General features: G+C 42.6%; 1 protein-coding gene across 1 annotated transcript; it reads left to right on the top strand.

Annotated features, from left to right (window-relative positions):
* Positions 1-706: 706 nt before the first annotated feature.
* On the top strand, positions 707-17,144 carry tmem63a (transmembrane protein 63A). The gene is made up of 23 exons (XM_080024183.1): positions 707-805; positions 3,563-3,726; positions 4,182-4,261; positions 4,374-4,452; positions 4,590-4,627; positions 5,497-5,639; positions 5,934-5,985; positions 6,109-6,217; positions 6,610-6,680; positions 6,874-6,954; positions 7,052-7,175; positions 8,865-8,998; positions 9,187-9,354; positions 9,559-9,712; positions 9,806-9,912; positions 10,931-11,017; positions 11,898-11,963; positions 12,080-12,242; positions 13,024-13,129; positions 13,466-13,633; positions 14,273-14,388; positions 14,480-14,533; positions 15,402-17,144. Exons 2-23 carry the CDS (start codon positions 3,565-3,567, stop codon positions 15,540-15,542), a joined length of 2,403 nt encoding a protein of 800 aa, XP_079880309.1. The 5' UTR covers positions 707-805; positions 3,563-3,564; the 3' UTR covers positions 15,543-17,144.
* The last annotated feature ends 1,143 nt before the right edge of the window (positions 17,145-18,287 follow it).

The raw sequence follows: 18,287 nt of genomic DNA on the forward strand, positions 1-18,287 counted from the left end.
ATTTATCACCTGGTCCCCGGGCGCTCAGTGTGGTGTGTTGTGTGACGAATAAAGACTGTTTCTTTCTTTCTTCTTCTTTCTATATTTAAAGAATAAAATAAAAATGCTAAAATAAAGCAAAAGCTCAGTTATATCATACCCGAGGAAGGTGCCACAGGTTGAGTTGCCTATAGCAACCGCTGTTGGTATCTCTAGTGGCATCTGGACAGGACGGAGGTGATGTAGGCTGGAACCGGTTCATCTAGTTAGTTTCCAACAGGAAACACTCAGCGCAAACCTGTGAGTCTAGGGGAAGCCGATGCAGAGTGATTAGGAACCTGATCTCACACATCATGTGCACCGGTCGGTAACGGTTTGGAAATGAGAGACGAGAACAGAAAATGGTGTAACAGCGATAAGAGCGATTAAACTTTGCCACAGCGCAGTCGAACCTGAGCTGCAATCGATATATTATCGATATCTCAAGTGGAAACCTAGACACAACGTTGTTGTATTTGCACCTATTTTGGAACTGAAAAAAAATATATATATATTTTAAAACAATTCAGTTCTGGTGTGATTAGTACGGGTTTCTTTCAGGTATACGTTCGCATTTACTTCCTATTTTGTCATCTCTTAAACGTACTATTGCAGGGAAGCTGTGGCTTCATGCAGCGCTTCAGGGGGGGGGGGGGGGAGCGCTGCAGCGGTCTGCGCATGCGCGGAAGGGCGAGCCTAACATGGCCAATTTGTAAACACGAGAGCGGCTCTTCGTTATTTCCTCGGCGGTTCTGGGAGGTTTCCCCCGCTTCGTTCCATGAAACAGGTAAACGCTGCCGTGTCGTGGAGTTCAATGTTCACTTCTATACATTCAAATCGCACGTTTCAGAGACTGTAGGAGCCGGCGGGGGCTAATGCTAAGCTGATCGAGTGTCTGACTCCGTTGTAGTTGACGCAGCTCGTGTGACGGATTTACGATACCGCTTCGTTGTCGTTCGTGCTGTTTTATTTCGCCTGCGATCGAATCGATTAACTGATTTATTAATCACAATTTTAAACATATCGATGCTTGACTATCTAAGGTACAGCCAAACAGCTGGTGGATGAGCCTTTAGTTTATGTCCCGCGGTGCATTTAAATGTATTTATTTTCATAAAAAGGAGGGACCTCAGTATAAACTTTTGCGTGTATTTCTTCAGGATTAACGGCAGTTTCTGCAGAGTCACCGTGGTTAATGTCCGTGAAGCCGCTCATGTGACTTGTAATTCTGCCCATGTGACAAGTTGTGGATTCCTCGTAATTTAGAGTCGTTAAATTTGAAAGCCACCCCCATCCTGAACAGCAGCTCGATATGCGGAAATTAGATTGAGGAAAAAAAATCAATTTAGCCCTGAGACAGGACTGCGTGACGTGGTTTTCTGTGAGATGACGCCATTCGGAGGGAGATGACGTCACCAGAAACGTGTCCTGTGTCAGGGCCGTCCAACCATTAGAAATAGCCGTGTGTATATCTTTAGTCATGCTTAATTTTGTGAAAAAAAAAATATATATATACACACACTACTCACAAAAAGTTAGGGATATTTGGCTTTCGGGTGAAATTTCAGGATGAACCTAAAATGCACTATAACCTTTACAGGTGAACTGAATTTGACCTTCTCTAAACTTTTGAATGCACATGTCCAACTGTTCAATGTTTCATTACTTTTTGCACAACTTGCTGTTCTCTAACAAGGAGCTGAACAGAAAAATTCACAACAGGTGTTTGATCCATGAATCGACCAATACATTTCCTGGTTCAATTAGAATTGGTATTTAAACAGTCCTCTTCATCATGCTGTTCACATTTTGACATCATGAGACCAAGACGACACCTAACAACTGATCAACAGTACCTCGCCATTGTGAGGCTTCAAACAGGATGTTCTCAGAGGGAAGTGGCCACTGAGCTTAAAGTGCCACAGAGTGTCATCAGCAGGTTGCAACAGAGATACAGAGACTGAAGAGTCACAGAAAGGCATAGAAGTGGACGTCCTTTGGCCACATCCCACACTGATGAGCGCTTCATTGTGAACAGTGCCCTGCGGAACCGGATGATGAATGCCACTCAACTCCAGGCACATTTAAGGAAGGTGAGAGGCACCCAAGTGTCACGTCAGACCATTCAAAACCGTTTACATCAGCGTGGTCTGCGTGCTAGACGACCTGCAAGGGTACCTGACCACACCACCAGGCACAGGCATCATCGTCTTGTATGGGCCAGGGAGCATTTACGCAGGACGAGGGACCAGTGGCCTCAGTGCTGTTCTCTGATGAAAGTTGATTCACGTTGAGCAGAAATGATGGACGCCAGCGATGTTGGAGACATCAAGGAGAGCGCTATGCATCAGCCACTGTTGTCAACAGACGAGCCTTTGGTGGTGGTGGTGTTACAGTGTGGGCAGGTGTGTCTAGTCAATACAGAACTACCCTACACTTTGTGAATGGTACAGTGACAAGACCATACTACCTGAATAACATCATTAATCCAGTCATCGTGCCCCTGCATGAACAACACAGGCCTCATTTCATCTTCATGGACGACAATGCTCCAGCTCATGGAGGTGCCATCATTAGGGAACGGCTGCTGGAGACTGGGGCACCTCAAATGAGTGGCCTGCACTTTCTCCAGCCCTGAATCACAGAGAAAACCTGTGGGATCAGCTGAGTCGCCGTGTAGAGGCTCGTAACTCTGTACCCCAGAACCTCAATGACCTGAGGGCCGCCCTTCAAGAAGAGTAGGGGGCCATGCCTCAGCAGACAAGAAGTCGACTTCTGAACAGCATGAGACGTGGTTGTCAAGCTGTAATTGATGCTCAAGGGCACATGACAAGTTATTGAGACATTGACATTTTTTGTTGTGGTAAACCCACCACTGTTGTTGACTTTTGTTTCAATAAATTGTTTGAGATGAGGAAATCACCATTGCATGCTTCTACTTAAATGCTCTACTTTCATAATATAATATCACTGTAGCATGAACTTTTTACATTTTCCATAAATTTCACCCGAAAGCCAAATATCCCTAACTTGTGTGTGTGTGTGTGTGTGTGTGTGTGTGTGTGTGTGTGTGTGTGTGTGTGCGTGTGTGTGTGTGTGTGTGTGTGTGTGTGTGTGTGTGTGTGTGTGTGTGTGTGTGTGTGTGTGTGTGTGTGTGTGTGTGTAAATAATTTAACACCATCATTTAAGTTTAATATTTTCAACATTGAGAATTTTTATTTGTCACATACACCAAATACACAAGGTGGAGGGAATTGATGAAGGGGAAAACTCCAAAACACTGGAACGTTACATAGAGCAACCAATAAAAATAAAAAAAAAAGTTAAAACAGCTAAAAAAGGCAAACACTTATTTCTGAAAATGGTGCTGACCACCTGTGAAGGTTTTCTTCACAGTTGTCATTGAAATAATCAGAGGAGTGCCTTCCCCCCGCCTGGGCAGAGAGGTGGCATGGTGGCCTCCAGGAGTGTATTATTGATCCCAGATGATGAACTGTAACTCATATGTGATGGTGTAGCTGTGATCGCGCTCTCTCTCCACCAGTGATGTCTTCCTTGTGGTGGGAGCAGCAGTTCTCGCTGGCTGAGACGCTCACCCCCCACCCGGACAACACCAGCTGCTTCGACTCCACACAGAGCACCGTCCTAAAGGGGGTCAGCTTCGGAGGGGTGCCTGTCGTACTGCTCCTGGACTTCTGCGTCTTCCTGGTGTGTGTGTGTGTGTGTGTGTGTGTGTGTGTGTGTGTGTGTGTGTGTGTGTGTGTGTGTGTGTGTGTGTGTGTGTGTGTGTGTGTGTGTGTGTGTGTGTGTGTGTGTGTGTGTGTGTGTGTGAGATCACGAGTTAACAGTCATACTGTCACATGAAAGTATGCGTGGGTACTTTTATCTCTTTTTTTAGACACATGCACATAATGTAGGACCAGAAAATAGCACCGCTGGATACCAAAATATCAGTATTTAATTTTCTAAAATCATAATTAATTCAAAAACTCAACTACAAATTGAAAATTTCAAACTGACAGACCAGCAACAGCAATTCAGTCTCCACAGCATCAAGTTGTTAGTTCCTACATTAAACTACAGCTCATCCCCATTAATCTGTTGCCGTGATCGTTGTCCATGTGATGGTTTATGGTTTATTGTGTTTTTGTACCAAATTATAGGTATTGCTCATCCTGTTCTCCATTATCAGGAAGAAACTGTGGGACTATGGCCGCCTGGCTCTCGTCTCTGATAATGAAGGGTCAGTTTCATGATGTGGGACGATTCTTAGCCAGATAATGGGTCTATCATCGGTAAAAGTTTGTAATTGTTCTGTTTTGGCTGTTAAAACCACTCTTGACTTTGCGTTTCAGGTTTAATGAGTCATCGCGCCGTCACTATGGACGCATGTCGTCCTGTGTTTCCAACACAGAAGACGCTGAGATTGAAGGGGTCAGTATGAGCTGAGCTTTTGTCGCTTCCAATAATAACAGACCAGCAGTAATTGCATAATTGTGTTTTAAGTCCTGTGGCGCTGCCGGGAAACAATTTCCTATCTATTCATTGCATTCTGTCTCGTTTCTGTGCAGGGTTGCTGCTCTTGGCTGCCGTATATCTTGCGAATGGAGTGAGTTTTCCTTATATTGCTCGTTTGCTCGTCTATTGCAGTCTTTTTAAAGAGGTACTGCACACTAGAAAGTCCGTTGAGTGGTAAACTGAAATGTGCTTTTACCGCTAATGTACATAATAGACTCTCATGAAGCACATGAATCCGGGTTATGATATTCACATTTCTATACAAAGGCGATCAAATCTGCACTATAGATACTAAGTGAGGTTCAGTGCCACCTTCTGGCACTGGAAATCAGCACAAAGCATGCAGGGAGGACCCGGATGTACGTTTAGCGTCTCTCTACGTCACAAATTAAAAAGAAATGTAAGCAAAATATACTGTGAAAGAACAAGCCACGGCCATTGTGGAACGTTTTGGAAACGAGACACCCTCGCTCCTCGCCCTCGCTCCTCGCCCTCGCTCCTCGCCCACTTCTCGGCATTTTTCAATATTGTGCAGTGGCTCAAACAGGGGGTGAAATTACTCTTTGCGGGCATGCTGTGCAGGACCTTGTTCCAGTTCTGATGCATTGGACAGCCATTTTCAATCTTTACTATAGAGCACAGTCAGCCTGTGTTGATAAAATGAATCTTTCAGGAACTGAACTCCAGCTTCTCTGTTTTGAGAGCGAAAGTCCAAAGAATTATTTTAAGTTTTCTTTGACAAGACCGTGACACTAGAGAGTATACCCAGGCTTTGTTTTCACCCACTGGTGACATTTCAAAGAGGGTGTGAAAAGCAACGAGCGGTTGCCGTTTTTTTCACAGAGTGGAGCTCATTTTGGAGCAGGCGCAGACCAAAAAAATAGAAATACAACCCGCCCCAAAAACAGTATACACATCATACGTTTGCATCCTCTGAATCTGTGTGTTTCTGTGCCGCAGTGAGCAAAGGGTCAAGGCCAAATGTGGCATCGATGCCGTCCACTACCTGTCCTTCCAGCGCCACCTGATCATGCTGATGGTGCTCATCACCATCACCTCGCTGGCCGTCATCCTGCCGGTCAACCTGTCTGGAGACCTGCTGGGTGCGTGTCTCTGAAACAACAGAGTTTGAAAATATTCAAACAGCTAAAACACAATAATGCAGATTCTGTTAGTGTGGGAGGGATTTTTTTGTGTGTATGAAATCCATATCTAGCATTCATTAGAATTTAATTATGGAATTATATTCATATAGAAAATATTTTATTGCTGATTAAAAATATTTTAGGTTATTATTTTTTTATGAAAATAAACTTTTATGCTGGTTTTAGTGAGAATTGGTTTAATATTATTATATGTATATTTTATTTTCTGGTTATGTTTTTCTTTTTTTAAAGGTACTGGCATAGACAATTTTGGAAGGACAACTATCGGCAATCTTCAAAATGGGTAATCTCTTGATGATAAATGGCATATAGTGTTTGAAAGAAAGCTTTGTATTGTGCTAAAATGGTTTTTTTTTGTGTTGTGGGAACAAGCTCACTGGTTCTTATTTTCTTCTGCGGCATGTAGAAGCAACCTGCTGTGGCTGCACACGGTGTTTGCGGTCCTCTACCTCATAGTGACGGTCGTGCTTTTGAGGCATCACACGTCTCGGATGAAGGGCATGAGCAGGGAAACGGTGAGTCCGGGGCCACATTTTTCAATGAAATTTAAATTGTAATTTAATATTGAAATCACAAGGATGTCCAATTGTCCATCTACACACGGATTCATGTTTTGGTCGCTATTGGATTCATGTTGTTTTCCCTTTACCTACTGTGACTGCCTTGTTTCTGGGTTCTGAACTTAATGCCAGCCTGACTACTTTGAATAACTTTATTGGGTCAGCATTTGGTTGGTTAAGCATTTACAAAGCAAACAAAGTCCAGCACCTTGTTTAAAGGATGTTGAAATGTTTATATGATACCCGTGCATGTTTAGGCCTGTGCATACAGAAAGCCTCAGCCCACATTATGAGTTCCACTGTTTTTATCACAAACAGCGATGTGTCAACTCCGCTCCTGTTTTCAGGCAAGAAAGTCACTGTTCGTGTGTAAAGTCCCGAAAGAAGCCACCGAAGAAATGGTAAAAACACATTTTACGTAAGTAAACCCTGAGTGTATCGGAGTGTAAATCTGTCCTCCAACGTGTTTCTAATTATTTGTGCCGGCAATACAAGCACTGATTATATTATATACTGTATATTCTGCAGAGATTAGAGGGCGAATGCGCGCGCTCTTTAATCTTACGTCAACACCTCTCATTCCTCCATGCATCCACTTGTTTCTTTTGCAGTGAGGCGTACCCCACCTGTCGAGTTTCCACCGTGACGCTGGGCTATGACGTTGCCAAGCTCATTTACCTTGACAAGGAGAGGTAATGAGCCAGAGCTGACTTTAAACAGAATATGTGCTGTATTAATGTCCATTAATCCTTTGGGGGGGAAACCCCTTTGATGTGTTGATTCTGTCAGGATGAGGGTGCAGAAAAACCTACACTACTACGAGAAGGCCCTGGAGAGGACGGGCAAACGGGAGGTGATTAACCCCCATTTGTGTGGCAGCCTCTGCTGCTGCTGCCCCTCTTGCTGTGAGGAGGTGAGGTTGTTTTTTGTTTTTTTTTTGGTTGTTTTTTTTCGTCTTGTGAAATCATTATTCTTGAGAAGTGAGTGATGGTTGTGTAAGGGTGTATAGTCAGCGGAAATTAGAGGCGGTTAACCAACGAAAACGGCTCCGGGAAGAAGATTTCTAATCTTTAATGGTGGCCATACACTCACCGGCAACTTTATTAGGTACACCTTGCTAGTACCGCGTTGGACCCCCTTTTGCCTTCAGAACTGCCTTAATTCTTCGTGGCATAGATTCAACAAGGTGTTGGAAACATTCCTCAGAGATTTTGGTCCATATTGAAATGATAACATCACGCAGTTGCTGCAGATTTGTCAGTTGCACATCCACGATGCCAATCTTCACTGTACTCCATTGGAGTACAGTGAACTCATTGTCATGTTCAAGAAACCAGTTTGAGATGATTTAAGCTTTGTGACATGGTGCATTATCCTGCTGGACGTAGCCATCAGAAGATGGGTACATAGATCCATGCTTTCATGTTGTTTTTGCCAAATTCTGACCCTACCATCTGAATGTCGCAGCTGAAATTGAGACTCATCAGACCAGGCAACGTTTTTCCAATCTTCTATTGTCCATTTTTGTTGAGCCTGTGCAAATTGTAGCCTCAGTTTCCTGTTCTTAGCTGACAGGAGTGGCACCTGGTGTGGTCTTCTGCTGCTGTGGCCCATCTGCTTCAAGGTTCCACGTGTTGTGCGTTCAGAGATGGTATTCCGCATACCTTGGTTGTAACGAGTGGTTATTTGAGTTACTGTTGCCTTTCTATCATCTCGAAGCAGTCTGCCCATTCTCCTCTGACATCAACAAGGCATTTTCGTCCACACAACTGCCGCTCACTGGATATTTTCTCTTTTTCGGACCATTCTCTGTGAACCCTAGAGATGGTTGTGCGTGAAAATCCCAGTGGGTCAGCAGTGTCTGAAATACTCAGACCAGCCCGTCTGGCACCAACAACCATGCCACGTTCAAAGTCACTTCTTCCCCATTCTGATGCTCGGTTTGAACTTCAGCAAGTCATCCTCACCATGTCTACATGCCTAAATGCAATGAGTTGCTGCCATGTGATTGGCTGATTAGTTATTTGTGTTAACAAGCAATTGAACAGGTGTACCTAATAAAGTGGCCGGTGTATATGCACCATGTCTTTATGTCCAGTGGCACGGAAACACCAAACCTTTAATCGACATTCTTCTAAAATATAATTAAATGTTTATGTAGCGCGTTTGCTACCCCCAGCTCCCCCAAAGACGCATGACACAAGGTTTTGTGTTGAAGCGCCAGCACGGTGGGTTTTATTACACTCAGTTTTATCTGACAAATGTTCAAATGAGGTTCGTACAGAAAAGACGCTGCTTTTATGGACTGGCTCCAACTGGGACTCCCGCAGCGCGCTTCCGTGCGGTCCCTCTGCCATCCTCCTCTCACTGCAAGACAGTGAGGAGCCTCAGTCTACCGCACTGACTTCCCCTCGCCTCCCAGAGCCCGCTCGATCGTGCCCCTGAGTCTGCCACAGTTTAATTGGCTCATTTTCCCGTTTTTGAGTAGCACAAGATGTTCTTGAAATATATAATTTGTGCTGTATGTTGTTGCATGCAGGGTTTACTGTTTTTTATTTATTTATTTGTTTGTTTGTTTGTTAATTTATTTATTTAAATCAAGGTAGATGCCATTGGGTACTACAGCAGTCAAAAAGCAACTCTGCTACAGGAAGTGGGCCGGCAGAGAGAGCTGGTACCACAGCACCACCTAGGGATGGCCTTTGTCACGCTCCAGTCTGAGGCCATGGCCCAGTAGTAAGTACATTTTGAAGGAGGCTGTTTCGGCTTTTTTTTATTATTTTTAATGTCTATATCTGTTTGTTAGTAAAATACTTTTAATATACAGTGCCCATTTGTTCATCTAAATATTAAAGATATCTCTCAAGTTACCTGGAAACCGTGTGGATATGTGTGTGTTGACCTCTGACGTTTACTCTCTCCAGCATCCTGAAAGACTTCAACGCGCTGGACTGCCGGGGCGAAGCGAGCGCTGAGAGGAGGTCCGTGAGCTGCTGCAGTGGACAGGGGCCCCAGCCTTCCTGCCACAGTGGACCTCTGAAGGTGAAGCGCTGGAGGGTTGGCTTCGCCCCCCACCCCAACAACGTTTACTGGTGAGCCTCCAAAAACAGACTAAACTGGATTCACCAGATCTGCTTGAAAGCAGCTTTACTTGTCACTCGCTGTTTTCATACCCCTCCCTCTTCTACATGAGTGATATTAACACTGCCATCCCAATGAGGTACCTATCACCCAGATATGGAAGGCACATTTTGTCATATTACTTGGACATGAAGGCTTTTCTCTCTGTCTGGCAGGGAAAACCTCTCGGTGACGGGTGTGCGCTGGTGGCTGCGCTGCCTCCTGCTCAACTTCCTCCTTTTCTTCCTGCTCACATTCTTCACCACTCCCTCCATCATCATCAGCACCATCGACAAGTTCAACGTCACAAAGCCGATCACCGACCTGAACGTGAGACCTACCACGCGCTCATTATCCCGGCGTTCCAACTTTTAGGATGCATACATTCATCGATATTACTTGTGATTCTTGTTTTCATTTCAGAGTGCTATTATCAGCCAGTTCTTTCCCACCTTCATGCTGTGGGCCTTCTCCACCCTGCTACCCACCGTAGTCTACTACTCCACGATTGGAGAAGCCCATTGGAGCAGGTAAACACTAATACACCGTAGGGGTGTAGCAAAACTTGCAGTCTTTTTTGTTCAGTGGGGAAGAAATTACATTTACTGTAGTGATCTGAATATAAGATGACCCTGATAATTACACAAACTTTTTCAAGACTAATTGTTTGGAAAAATACTGTTTGAAGGCCAAATCTTGTTTTGACAAAGAAAAACATTTTATTTGAAAATAATGACCACGCAGCATGCGGTTGTAAAGAGAGTACACGGTCGGATTGATGAACGTAATGCGGAACCGAAATCCCACAAGCGCAATGTTCCACCCGGAAGCCGTTAGCAACATAAAGCTTGGCTCAAGCTGATCGGCGTCTGACTGAGTCAGTCACACTACAGCGAGTGCAAACGAGTCTGACACACAGGAGCTAGACGACCCGCAATCTTCTTTTGAATCAGCTGAGTGGGAAAATTTTGCGTTGCCATTGAACTATGACAGTAATGGAGAGCAAGGTGTGGATCGGACGAGCCGTTGTTCCACAGTTGTTGGGTATGTGTGAGGAAACAAATTGAAACACTCCTTCTAATGAAACAAGTTTCATTTTTTAATTATTACCTTATATTGACATTTAAAAGTCTAGACCCCGGATATAAAAAACCCACTTTTTAAGACGCAGTTCCAGGAAAAAAATTGCATATTCAGGTCATATTCATATTATATACCGGTATTTAAAAATGTGTCGGTATGTAAACTGTGTCGAGACACATTAGTTGCTCAAGGCATTTCCAGTGAATGATATTCATATTTGCGAGGCGAAACTGTGTTTATTCCAAAAAGTTTTACTGAGTGAAGCAAAGTTTTGGTCAAAGAACTTTCACGAGGCAAATATTCAAAATTCTTTGACTGAAATGCATGTTTTTTTTGATCTGTAAATATTTTGAGGGCTTCTGGTTCTACTACACATCTGCCCTGCTGGATACTTGTGCGAAGAAACTTGTATTTCTTCCAAAACTGTGTTTGTTGACATCTCGGCACCATCTGTGTTGTCCTCAGATCCAGCGAGCAGCTGAGCATGATGCGCAAACTCTACATATTCCTGCTCTTCATGGTGCTGATCCTGCCCTCGCTGGGACTCACCAGGTATTCCATGAAGCCGCCTGGTCACTGTTCACTGTGCTCTCCGTCATAGAACCAGGACCGACCGAAGTCGCTTATTTCGTATGGGGAGTCGTGATTTATGGGGTTCTGGTGTGTTAAAAATGTTCTCTGCTTATCCTAACGTATTTCAATTTGATTCTGTGGTCGGAAGCCACTGACGCTAAGCTACTGCTAAGGAAGCCAAACTAGCATTGTTGGACTAAAAATTCTAAATTCAATCTACTTTCAATAAATCTTTTTTTTTTTTTTCATATTCAAATATTTCATATTTCATATTCATATTTATTAATTTATTTATTAATTGACTTGGATTAATTTGCCCTAACATTTTGGTGGAAATGGCATTTTACTGATTTGAGAAACTACTTTCCATCACATCGCTGTACTGGAGATGAGGCAGGGAGACGGGATCAACCGTTTCCCCCATTTTCTCCCACATATCCTGAATGAGGCGCGCACAATCCAGACACGTGTGCTACTGTGCATGACCACCAGGGAGCGAGCTTGGACAGTGGAACTGGTGGTGGGAGCCAGTGAAAGGGGACATTTCACACATATGCAAAGAACATTTCTTGATTTAAAAGTGGGTCATTTTGTTGCTGGCAGGGTTGGCCTACTTGTCTACTCTGCCGTGGAAGTGATCAAGGTCACTTCCAGCTTGACAATGCAATATTCTTTCCTGAAGAAATTGTATTTATTTTGGTGTGGCTTTTTACCAGTTACCGCAGTTACAATGTTATTTGAGGGTGCTTTACCTGTCATTCAACGAGGAAAGTTGCTGGCAGTCAGTTGTATTTAGGTGTTGCGGGCTTTAACATGATTAAAATCTACTCAAATGTGGTCCGATCTTCTCTGATTTCAGCCTGGCGCTGTTCTTCCGCTGGCTGTTTGACAAAGCGTTTCTGTCTGATGGGAAGGTCAGGTTCGAGTAAGTCATCTCCACGTCGTCTTTATCGTTGAGATAAATTTCTCCACTCTTTGGCCTCTCCCTGACGTCGTCCTTTATATATTTTTTTTTACCCTGACGCTCTCCTCGATCTACAGGTGCGTGTTCTTACCCGACCAAGGATCGTTTTTCGTCAACTATGTGATCACAGCGGCCCTGATAGGTTCTGCGATGGATTTGCTCCGTCTGCCAGGTTTACTGCTTTACACCATACGCATGATGCTGGCTCGCTCTGCCGCAGAGAGGAAATATGTCAAACAGGTCGGTCCTGGCACCGTGTAATTGAATAACTTAGTTTTAAGCCAAATTCTGTCAAATGTGACTGTGATTTATTGTGATTTAAGAACATTGTTGAGAAATGTTTGAACAAAGTACTCTTTGGTTTCCACCACTGATATTGGTAGATCTGTCATGGTCCTGTTACCTAACAGCTTACTGTATGTCTCAATTCTCCTTTTGGAATTCTCAAATCTTTTAATTTTATTACCAAAAGATCTGATCTGATCTGCTTATGGAAAAAAAACTATTTCAATTTGAATTTGGCAGTTGTTATTAATAACCAAAAAGACTGTTGTTCGCTTTGATGTATATTTAATACAACGCAGACAATTAATTCTATTATATAATTATAGAACCCAGAATTGCGATTGTGGCGCCGCCCCTTGCGGCAGCCTGCGTGAGCACCCTGTGTCGGTTACGCACATTTTAGTGTTTTTTAGAGCTTCAAGAGCTTATTGTGCATAATCACGGGGTTTCACGACATTTCTCTGCATGTATGTATGACCGTATGTATATGAATGTGACAAATAACCACTTGAACTTGATTTAGATGGGCAATTCAAATTTTTGGAAGTATTCTTCCTTTTTCACTAAATACATTTCAAATTGATATTTCACTTTCTACTTTCAAAAATGCCAGAAATACAGCTGAATGTCTTCAGAAATGAAGGCTGTGAACATTTTCTTCCGAGAATGCAAGGTCTCTAGTAATTTGAAGAACTTCATGACGGATATTGACCTCCTTGTTGTGCTGCGTTTCCAGAACCAGGCCTACGAGTTTGAATATGGAGCCATGTACAGTTGGACCTTGTGTGTGTTCACAGTCATCATGGCGTACAGCATCACCTGCCCCATTATCACACCTTTTGGTGAGGGTTTGGATCACACACTCAAGACATTTCACCTTTCTTTCTCCTACTAAAATATATTAAACACAGACTTGTACCTCACATGTACAAGGAAACTATACCATGTAGAGATGGTCCAGAATATCCCATTATTTGACTGACTTTTCTGTTGGTAGCTTCCACCGAAATAATAAGTTCAAATTTATTTCATGTAAAAAAAAAATATATATATTCTGATTATTTCTGTTCATTTCTGATCCCGTGGGCACATCAGAATGATCGATTATTTCGATCATACCACCTACCGATTGTTCTACCATGGTAGCTTTCATATTGTGTTGTCCCCATCTCCACCAGGTCTGCTGTACATCCTGCTGAAGTACCTCGTGGACAAGCACAACCTGTACTTTGCGTACCTGCCCGCCCGGCTGGACCGCCAGGTTCACCTGTCCGCCGTCAACCAGGCCCTGGCGGCTCCGATCATCTGCCTGATCTGGCTCTATTTCTTCTCCGTCATCAGGACCGGTGAGAACAGAAACCCACCTCTCTGCTGAAACCCAAATATCTGCTCTGGTTAAGTGTGTAGGCCTGTTCTAAATAGGAGTTTAACCTTTTTGGAATGCAATTTTGTGGTGTGTTTATTTATTTATTTTAAATCTGTTTTTAGATTTTTATTTCTATGCATTTATTTTTATTTGTTTCGATATGATGCCTTTTATGTCTTGCGAAGCTCTTAGAATTGCCCTTGTGTTTTGAAATGGGCGATACAAATTAACATGCATTTGCCTTTAATCATGGCGAATATTTCTGACTGACTTTTTCACTGTTTACTTGCACTTCCATTGTTTTGTTTTTTTTGTTTAATTGTTGAATAATGTAATTCATTTTTTAATTTATTTTATTTTATTTATTTATTTATTTTACTTCCATAATTAATCATCATGCTCTGTTAAGTTGAGGAACATTTTAACTGCAACTTGGTAAAAAAATCACTGCAGCTGCATGGAACCAGCGTTACAGTTAAGGTTCAAAAATAAATTATTTTCTTTACACAAGTTCAAAAGTACACTTCAAACTGTGAGACCAGGTCATCCTAACAGGTCCGTATCAAATGAGTTACTGTTGTTAATGAACGGAGACCTTTTTGTTTCCTGGTGGTCTCAGGCTTCATGGCCGACACGTCTCTGTTCACCTTCGTCGTCCTGTGCATCACCATCTGCATCGGCATGAGCCACTCCTGCTTCGGACACTTCAAGTACCTCAGTCCACATAACTACACGGTGAGTTTCTGTGTGTGGCGTGTGTTTTTGTACATACGTGTACGTTACATTTGGCCCTATGTACCAACGTCCTCTGGTTTGATTTTTGTAGGTTAAAGAAAAAGAGGAGAAAGACGCAACCGATGGGATGGCAGAAGACACCATGGTAAGTGCACACTAGTTTAGCATTAGCCAGCAATCAGCTGGGATTTCCATTCAGCTGCCGGGGAAAAGGTGATCAGCATGAGGTTAATTCAAATAAAACAAGCATATACCTCCTAAAGATGGACCAAATCATAAATCAACCTTAACTTTTGAGGTCTACAAACCTTGAACACGCAATGATAAAATATTCAACTAAATATTCATTTTATAGAACAGTTGTATAATATTATGTTTTATATAGTTGTATGGATAATGACTCTAAATCATCTCAAAAAGTGAGAGGGAATGGTTTCCCCCTGGTTAATATTCATGAGTTGACCTTTGTGTGACAGGTACAAACTTGCTCACTAGCGCCAACTGCAGTTAAGAACGGAAAATATTCACCTGTCGAGCAAGCTTGGTTCAACAGGTGGGAGTGGCTTCGTAATGTAATGAGAATCAGAAAATGGATAAAGTGGTTGTGGTGTGGGGGGGTGTGGTTTGAGCAGCCACACCTGACCTGGATCTGGCTGCAAACCTGTTGCTCTTGATTGGTCTAACAAGCAACAGGTAAAACCCCCATCCCCACACACACCCAGGGCAGGAGCCCTTGTAATGACATGTTTCCATCCGCTCCCTGCTTGTTCCAGCTTGCCCACTCACTACAATAAAAGGGTGTGTTTTCAACCCATTGTCTGTCTCTGTGGGAAACTGCCACAGTGATATTGACTGAACTATAGAAATACCAATTTAAAATACCAATTTCCACCTTTTACAATCAGTTATTTTTCAAATGTATGTCTGACTCTCAAGAGTTATGAAAAGAATCAACAGACATTGTTGGTGGCACACAGCCTTTTTTTCCCCGATTTCCTCTGTGTCATCCACAGGTCTACCTTCCGCGGGTGCTGAGTTCAGGCTCCCCCGCCTCCTCCCCGGACACGGCCACCGCTCCGGAGTCCTACGGCTCCACAGAGAGCACCCCCACACACTGCGCCAGCCAAGCAGACGTCAACCTCCTGGACGCCTGAGTGGCCTCTCCGGTTCCCCTTGACGAGTAATCAAATTATCATCACAACGCTTTCAGTGTCGGGGAGTTTGATATTCACATCAGAGTGTGACGCTTGTTTTCTAAAAGGGGGGAACATGAGAGAAGGGGTTTCTCCCTCACAGTGGTGGAGATGAAAACATTCTTTACGTCAAACCGTTTTTTGCTGGGAAGGTATTGGTTAAGACAAATCTATACTGGTTCCATTGGGAATCGCAGTTGGTGGAAGCACATCCATCTGTAAACCTTTGGAAGCCTTTCAAAGCTTTTCTCTTTTTATCACTAAGAAGGAGAGGCAGAAGAAACTGTAAGTCAGTACGAGAACTTGAAGACAAGAAGTTCCCTTTCAATCAACGGGCATGTGGGTTATGCCAAAGATCTTTCTCCTTTCATCTTATCTACATGAAAATATTTTAAGACACAGGGCCAAATTTCCTAATCTGCCTTTCATCACGGCGTTATTTATCAGACAGGTGCGTCGGTCTGGAAGTGGAGTTAACATTCATCGTTGAAAGCAGGAATGCACAAACAACACAAGATGGGTGAACTTGTTAATCACACATTCTGTTGGATTTTCACACGTTTTTGACAAAATTTAGCATAAAGAGCAGGTGCCAGTTTGTGATCCGTTACTTCGTTAATCAATATTTGATGTTCAACATGCTGGATTTAGCTTTTTTTTGTGCTTTCTTATTGTATGTCTTGCAATCCACACAAGGTACAGGAGACTGGTATACAGCTAATTATTTTTTGGGGGGTCAGTGCATTTCATGCTTCAGGTTTTTATATCTGCACGCTGCTTTTTTTGTCTCATAAATGTTTAAAAAAAAACCAAAAAAAACAGAATAAATAATTACACATAACTGTCCAGAGGATCAAGTACCATCCTGCCAGTATGTTTCCCTGTGGTGATGAAAAGAAAAATAAATGTGTATCAGTGTTCATATATTCACATACATTCAATGTTCATACATGCATTATAAACAGATCAACAAAACAGATATATACAACATATTAAAGATGCAATTCCTTTTTATTTCAATGTAATACAATCAACCTATTTCTGAGTCATAGAACACAGCACTAATTATACATTACATTCTGTGTAAGTACTTGTTAGTTTTATAAACAAACTGTGCTTGTTACAGTGCTCGATACAGTGGATAATCCAAAACAAACCAAGGCCAAAATGCAGTCATGATAGAGCGTCTGCTGTGTTTTAATGTGTCCCAAATGTGCCTTTTTTTGTAATACCAATGGAACTCTGCCTGCAGATAAAGCCTATTACCAATATGAATTCAGCAGTTGTTCTTTTTACCAAAAGTTTTTTTTTGTGTGTGTATTTACAAACATGTTCTTCCTATATTTGACCTTCATTTCAATATACTATATTTGGGGGATTGTAATTTTTCTTTTAATTTTGTCTTATTTTAATTATTGCATTTAATCAGTATCATGTAAGGGGCTTTATGAGTGATCAACTGTTGTGTCTTGTATAGTCGTGTACATTTATATCAGAATAATGATTTTCAATAATGATTTGCTTTGGGTTCTAACTAATTAAACACTTAACTTGTTCACTTAATGTTGCCGAATTTTGTGTATCATCGGGGGGCACTATTGAGCTGTGAAGAAGCGGCTCTGTACACCTCTAAAATATCCCCAAAGATGGGGGGGGGGGATGCCCAGTGTTGCATTAAAGATGTCTAACTCATGTTGACATTGGTATGAAGCATGGCACTTCAGCTGGGGACACTTCCAGTAACTCCACCTCCTCACCTGACTTTCCACCATTGTCTCTTCCCTCCTCTGCCCTTCACCCCGTCTCCCCACGGAACCTCCTCACGCCGGCACCAAGAAAAGGCCTCTGTTGTCACTCGAGTGTTTTTCCGGCTCCGTAGCCATAAGCGCAGTTGTTAAATATGTGTAATGAAGTGCTCAGTGAGCCACATATCGAGGTTGTTAGGCAAGATGAAAAGAGTGAGGGGTTTAGGATCTATGTGCCCTAATGGAAGGTTACACTAAACCTGGAGGCGAACGGTGAGAAATGGCAACAGCCGTTGTCGCTTAATAGATCCGTGACGAATGAATACTTTCTGGCTTTAGCTGCTTACACACGTTGCTGTTATTTTTGGGGTTTTTACGCTGGATTCTTTTGAGTTTGCTGTGACATATTTATGTGCATACTCATTCACTTAAACTTACTCACTCTTAACTCTTAAACCACTTTGATAAAATCTAACTCTTTGGTCAATTCAGTGGTCAATGTCTCATTCATAGAATCGGACAAAACATGAAGAAGGTCCAGTTCGCTGTGGGCTTTGTTGAGTAGTGAACAGTTAACCTTACAAGCTGAAACGGTTATAAAAAGCTGTAGCATTTATAATTATATAATAACATAATATAATTATATATTAGGGTATTACTGTAGATCTCAAACCTTAACTACATTTTCTTTTGTGGGACATGCTGTTCATTACAGAAGATCTAAGCACCCTGCAGTTGTTCAGTTGAGTTCTTCATCGTCTACAGTATACATTGCTGATGTAGGCTACGACAGTTATTTCATGCGATTACGCGGCTCTGTGAAATACTAAATTCTGATTGGTCAACCGCAGTTATCAGCGGTCAGTTATTTCTGAATAATAACCGCTGTCTGTTAATAACGACGGTTGTCACAGGAAACCACTTTTCCACTTCCTCTCATGTCCTTCGTATCACTGCGGTT

The sequence above is a fragment of the Zeus faber genome, assembly GCF_960531495.2.
Source record: "Zeus faber genome assembly, chromosome: 2".
In the NCBI taxonomy this organism is placed as follows: domain Eukaryota; kingdom Metazoa; phylum Chordata; class Actinopteri; order Zeiformes; family Zeidae; genus Zeus; species Zeus faber.